The sequence below is a fragment of the Lactuca saligna genome, chromosome 4, assembly GCF_052625555.1.
Source record: "Lactuca saligna cultivar CGN05327 chromosome 4, ASM5262555v1, whole genome shotgun sequence".
Classification (NCBI taxonomy): domain Eukaryota; kingdom Viridiplantae; phylum Streptophyta; class Magnoliopsida; order Asterales; family Asteraceae; genus Lactuca; species Lactuca saligna.
Genome location: NC_136420.1, coordinates 135,253,607 through 135,259,967, shown reverse-complemented (window position 1 = coordinate 135,259,967; position 6,361 = coordinate 135,253,607). Strand labels below are relative to the sequence as shown.

Genomic DNA, 6,361 nt, shown 5'->3' with positions numbered 1-6,361 from the left:
TTAACTAAAAAAAAATAAAAATAAAAAAATACGTCTCACGGTCTCACAAAAGATAGGTGGTCTCAAATGAACCTAACTCTCTCTATATATATATATATATATATATATATATATATATATATATATATATATATATATATATATATATATATATATAAAATATGGTGTTATCTTTTTTTCTTTGGAATTATGTTGGACGGAATAGATAATTAAAATTTTAACGGCTTAAACACTCACTACATACATAAAATGTGACACAATCTATTTAAATAACTCAAACAAAAATGAAAGTAACTAAATATATATAATTGTTATTTTGATGCTAATAACATTTCATAAATAACATACATCAAGGTATATCATGTAAAAAAAAAAATAATAATAACATATATATATATATATATATATATATATATATATATATATATATATATATATATATATATAAAAGATAACATCACAATATCATTTTCCTTAATATAAAATATTGTATTTACATATTTTAGAGGGAATAGGAAACATGTAACCAGAAAGTCGGCCCAGTATCAGTCCGTCCTGCTTAAAAAGCACCCCCAAAGACCAAACCACTCATTTCCTCTCTCGCAAAATCTTTACACACTCCCCCCTTGAAGAAATATACATAAATCAATAATTGCTTCTTTTTCTTTTTTTATAATCTATAAACCCCATTAATAGAACACAGCTGTAGTGTGTGTTTTTTTGGTGCCATTCTTTATTCCTAAATTAAAAAAAAAAAAAAAGAAAAGAAAAGAGAACAGAATAAAGTGGAGGGAAGTTGCTGATAAGAGTAAAGAATATCACTCCGAAGAAGAAGAAGAAGTAGAAGAAGTCGACGTACAGTTTTGGTGATTGAAGGGTTTTTAATGGACACGATTTATTTAGTGTTGGTGTTGTTGTTAGGTCTATGGGGTTGTTTCTGTACGGCGTCTGTTTCATATGATCACAAAGCAATCGCCATTAATGGCGAAAGAAGGATTCTTATTTCTGGATCCATTCATTACCCACGAAGTACCCCCGAGGTACAACTCATAAATGCACTTCATTTCATCGCTTCTTCTTTTCATTTTTCTTCTCAAAATCTTTACTTTTGTATTCCCTGAATGTTTTTCTGTGCATTTTGATGATCAGATGTGGCCAGATCTCATTCAGAAGGCTAAAGAAGGAGGTCTGGATGTGATTCAGACTTACGTTTTCTGGAATGGACATGAACCACAACCTGGCAAAGTAAGTGTATATTATTTATTTCATTTTATTTTTTTGTAATAATTAATTAGTTTATGTTTTAACTTTGAGTTTTCTTTCAGTATTATTTTGAAGATAGATATGATCTGGTTAAGTTCATTAAGTTAATTCATGAAGCTGGACTGTATGCTCATCTCAGAATCGGCCCTTATGCTTGTGCTGAATGGAATTTTGGGTATTAATCTATTATATTATATATTATCATTTCGAAAACTTCATACTATTATAAATTATAATCACAAAAAGGTTATAAATTCACCATCTTTTTTGTCATTGCTTCTTCAGGGGATTTCCTGTTTGGTTGAAGTATGTGCCAGGAATTAGTTTTAGAACAGATAATGCTCCTTTCAAGGTCTCTTTCCCAACCTTTCATTCACTTTAATTTTCTTCTTTTTCCCATTTTTTTTATTGTTATGATAATTTAATTTATGTATTATTGTAGGCTGCCATGGAAAAATTCACAACTTATATAGTAAATTTGATGAAATCAGAAAAATTGTATGAGAATCAAGGTGGCCCAATCATTTTATCTCAGGTAAACAAATAAAAACTACTGCTAGTTTTGCCCTAAAACTCACTTTTTTTTTTTTTTTTTAATAGTGTTGCAATCTTATTTAATGCACACTAACTATTTAATATTTATAAAAGGATAAAATCTTCAAAACGTACTCATTTTGAGCCAAACCCGTTTCACACGTAATCAAATTTGCCCATTTTGTGTATTGATTTTGAGCAAAAAGTTCATGTGATGTGACAGATTGAAAACGAATATGGGCCAATGGAGTATGAATATGGAGCCCCGGCCCGGTCGTATTCAAAATGGGCAGCCCAAATGGCTGTGGGTCTAGACACCGGGGTCCCATGGGTCATGTGCAAGCAAGATGATGCCCCTGATCCCATTGTAAGTGCATCTTTCATGTTCCTTTTTGTCACTTTGTTAATCTTGTGATTGACTTTTTATCATTCTTTATTCACTAATGTAATGTGATCATTTCATGATATTGGATCCTTTATACGATGCACATGGCCACTTTTTTGTTTTGTCCACTATACAATATTTACCAAATTTTTTGCGTTCTTGTTTTCAAGAAAGTAAATCTTGACTTTTGTTTTGACAGATCAACACTTGCAATGGTTTTTACTGTGATTACTTCACTCCTAACAGAAATTTCAAACCCAAAATGTGGACCGAAGCATGGACAGGATGGTAATTTTAGTAATTAAAACAATCTTTAATATAATATTATCCGGATTTTGGGTTTTTTAGATTCTTGTTTTGATTTAGGTTCACTGAATTTGGAGGAGCTGTTCCATATAGACCAGCTGAAGATTTGGCGTTTTCTGTTGCTAAGTTTATTCAAACTGGTGGATCTTTCATTAATTATTACATGGTAACTCAAATTCTGTTCATAAATTTACATAATCATTGACAATGTGGACTGAAATTTTATTGTGTTTCTTGGATTTTGACAGTATCATGGAGGAACAAATTTTGGTAGGACTGCAGGTGGTCCGTTTGTTGCAACAAGCTATGATTATGATGCCCCTTTGGATGAATTTGGTAATCTTGAATTTGTAATGAGGGTCATATATGTCATTTCACAATGTCACAAAATGTACCCATAGGTAGTGTAGTGTTTGAGAATGGAATGGGATGATTAATTCCATTGGAATAAAGAAACTGTTTGATAGGGTCTAAAGGAATCTGATTCCTTTCATTTTGTTACTTTTGCTTATTCCATTCCATCCAACAACAATGGATATGATTCGAAATTTGATTATTCCTTTCATTTCTGTATGTAGGACTAAAAAGGGAAGCTAAATGGGGACATCTAAAAGATTTACACAGAGCAATAAAACTATGCGAACCTGCTATAGTAAATGGAGACTCTTCTGCTATCTCACTAGGGAACTATCAAAAGGTCGGATTTTTCTCTATTTCAAACCCTAATTAACCTCTTACATTCATGATTCATGATTAATCGTCTTTCCCACAGGCATATGTTTACAAGACGAAATCCGGAGACTGTGCTGCTTTCCTTGCAAACGACGACAAATCTGCGTACGCAAAAGTTAATTTCCATAATCAGCATTACAATCTGCCTCCATGGTCCGTTAGCATCCTTCCCGATTGCAAGAACACTGTTTATAATACAGCAAGGGTGAGAACTGAGAAAGATATCATTTTTTTGAAGCTTAATTTGTTATGTAAAATCTAAAGCGGAATGTGAATCAATCAATCAACAGGTGGGAGCGCAGACGACACTGATGAAAATGACTCGAGAGCCGATTGGATTTGCTTGGCAATCGTATAACGATGAGACGGAATATTACGATGATAATACGTTTGGGACGATTGGATTATTGGAGCAATTGAATGTAACTCGAGATTCTTCTGATTATTTATGGTACATGACTGAGTAAGTGCAACACGATCTTTTTTCTCGTATCTGCAACAAACCTACGATACTTTTATGGTTTTTGATTGTTGTTTGACTTTTTGTCGTTGTCAGTGTCAAAATTGACTCCGACGAAGGGTTCTTGAGAAACGGCAAACAGCCGACTTTCACCGCCTTATCCGCCGGTCACGCTTTGCACGTTTTTATCAACGGTCAACTTTCAGGTTGAACTTTTACGATCTTTCAAGACGTTTCTTAATTAGGAAAGATGCAGATTGCATGCAGAGTTTAGTGATGTGATGTTCTGATGTTCGTTTCTTTTGATTTCAACAGGAACTGTGTACGGAAGTCTTGAAAACCCTAAAATAACTTTCAGTGATTTTGTAAATCTAAGAGCTGGTATTAACAAGATTTCGCTGTTAAGTATTGCCGTTGGTCTTCCGGTATGTTGTAGAATCTAACAATCTAATTTCATTAAATTTTCTTTCTTTATTATTTTTTTGTAAACTTACGTTTTGTTTTCATTGATCTACAACTACAAGAACATTGGACCACATTTCGAGACATGGAACGCAGGTGTTTTGGGTCCGGTTATGATTTCAGGTCTAAACGAAGGGAAGAGAGACTTATCATGGCAGAAATGGTCTTATAAAATCGGGCTTAAAGGCGAAATTTTAAGTCTTCACTCACTCGGTGGTAGTTCATCTGTTGAATGGGTTCAAGGTTCTTTAGTCGCCCAAAAACAACCACTCGCATGGTACAAGGTATAAAATTTTTCTAGCAAACTTCAAATTTATCTAATGATTAATGGAGACAAATTTACGTTTTCTTTTTTCATGTCATTATTTAGACGAATTTCGATGCTCCCGATGGTGATGAACCTTTAGCATTGGACATGAACAGCATGGGGAAAGGTCAAGTTTGGGTCAACGGGCAAAGCATTGGTCGTTATTGGCCCGCTTACAAGGCGATTGGCTCTTGTTCCACTTGTAATTATGCCGGTTATTTTGACGAGAAAAAATGCCTTAGCAATTGCGGTGAAGCTTCACAAAGATGGTGCGAACATTACTACTGGTTACTGGATACTGATACTGGTTACGGTTGTGACATGGGATTTTTTGTTTCAGGTATCATGTACCTCGATCGTGGCTAAAGCCTAGAGGAAACCTGTTGGTTGTTTTTGAAGAATTGGGAGGAATCCCGTACGGGATATCATTAGTGAAACGTGAAATATACAGTGTGTGTGCGGATATCTATGAATGGCAACCATCGTTGAAGAATTACCAGATGCAAGTTTCGGGAAACGCAACGAAGCCACTAAGACCCAAGGCGCACCTTTCATGTAACCCGGGTCAGAAAATTTCCTCCATCAAGTTTGCTAGCTTTGGCACCCCGGAAGGTGGTTGTGGTAGCTTCCGAGAGGGTGGTTGCCATGCCCATGACTCCTATGACACCTTTAATAAGGTACTCGTGCTTTCCTAAAGACGAATTTCAAAAAAGTTGAAATTTTAATTGTTTTTTAATATTTGACTATGATGTTATTTCGAAAAAAAAAAAATGAATCGCATTATTTGGTTATTTTGTTTTGCAGCTTTGCATAGGGCAAGAATCGTGTGCGGTGGCGATTACACCGGAGAATTTTGGAGGCGATCCGTGTCCGAGTGTGATGAAGAAGTTATCCGTGGAGGCGGTTTGCGGCTGATGGATTTATAGTGTAGAAAAGCTTCAGACCAGACTAGATCTGGTCTGAAGCTTTTCTGATTCTTTATTTATGATTTATTTAAAGATGTACGCGTGTTCTGATCTTCAGAATGGCAGTTAGGAATGTGTTAAAGATGATGATCATGATAGGTGCTTTTGCGAAAGGTGAAGTTGTACAGATATGCAACACACCATTTTGGTCCAAAAGCATTAGATTTTGAAGATTTGTGTATATAGATCGGAAAAGAAAAGTTTGATTATGGATATGATTTCGAGAATCTTTCATAAAAACAGCTTATTTTTAATGTACTATTAGAGAAAGTGTAAAAGGTATCATTTTTTTTAGATTTTTGTTTTCCAGATCAGTAATTAGTAGGATCCTCACAAGCTCACACGATTCTCTTTTGAGAGGCGATGATGTTTGCAGCCTTGATGCCTGCAAAGCATATTTGACCATAAAAGCTATAACCCTAATCATTTGGTCCGGACATGGCTTTAATGGATTTTTTTTGACTTCTTGCAAGATCAATATCAACCACAAGAATATTTACTAAATTTAACTTAATAATAAGTTTGATTTTTATATTGAACGACAGAATAAATAAGTTTGGTTTGAGTTTATTTAAGATGTGTTTAGTACGGAGTATTTAACTTCTTGTTTCAGCATTTATCTTTAAAGATGTAAGAAAAATTTGACCATAAGTATGTAGGTTTGAAAAACTTAATTGAGGTTATAGGTATGTTTGATAAATATAATTGGTCAAAATTACATAAAAATTAATATCTTTTAAAATCTATATAAATTAACTTTTGGATTAAAAGTATATTAGAGAAGAAGATTTTAAGATTTTTGTTTTAAATATTTCATTTTTGTTTGAGAGTACGAGCTTAAGGCTTTACTTTTTAGTTTTTACATAAATAAGTTAGCTTATTGTAATTTTTGTTAAGATTATAAAAAGAATTTATCATCACTTATAAGATGGCTTTATAACGTAACT

At 33.6% G+C, this 6,361-nt stretch overlaps 1 protein-coding gene across 1 annotated transcript; it reads left to right on the top strand.

The window, feature by feature from the left end:
* Nucleotides 1-626: 626 nt before the first annotated feature.
* LOC145042851 (beta-galactosidase-like) lies at nucleotides 627-5,708 on the top strand. The gene is made up of 18 exons (XM_078991351.1): nucleotides 627-1,040; nucleotides 1,150-1,245; nucleotides 1,326-1,438; nucleotides 1,549-1,615; nucleotides 1,706-1,798; nucleotides 2,021-2,164; nucleotides 2,382-2,470; nucleotides 2,549-2,654; nucleotides 2,737-2,824; nucleotides 3,067-3,185; nucleotides 3,261-3,425; nucleotides 3,511-3,683; nucleotides 3,777-3,886; nucleotides 3,996-4,105; nucleotides 4,205-4,426; nucleotides 4,513-4,718; nucleotides 4,790-5,126; nucleotides 5,254-5,708. The coding sequence occupies exons 1-18, from the start codon at nucleotides 885-887 to the stop codon at nucleotides 5,362-5,364; spliced, it is 2,505 nt and encodes an 834-aa protein (XP_078847477.1). The 5' UTR covers nucleotides 627-884; the 3' UTR covers nucleotides 5,365-5,708.
* The last annotated feature ends 653 nt before the right edge of the window (nucleotides 5,709-6,361 follow it).

What these genes read in the sequence shown, in the direction of transcription:
- LOC145042851 (XM_078991351.1), top strand. Translation starts at nt 885, where the DNA reads ATGGACACGATTTATTTAGTGTTGGTGTTGTTGTTAGGTCTATGGGGT. An exon ending in TGCCCCTTTGGATGAATTTG is followed by an intron (nt 2,825 to 3,066) that starts GTAATCTTGAAT and finishes TTCTGTATGTAG; the next exon opens with GACTAAAAAGGGAAGCTAAA. An exon ending in CTGTTTATAATACAGCAAGG is followed by an intron (nt 3,426 to 3,510) that starts GTGAGAACTGAG and finishes ATCAATCAACAG; the next exon opens with GTGGGAGCGCAGACGACACT.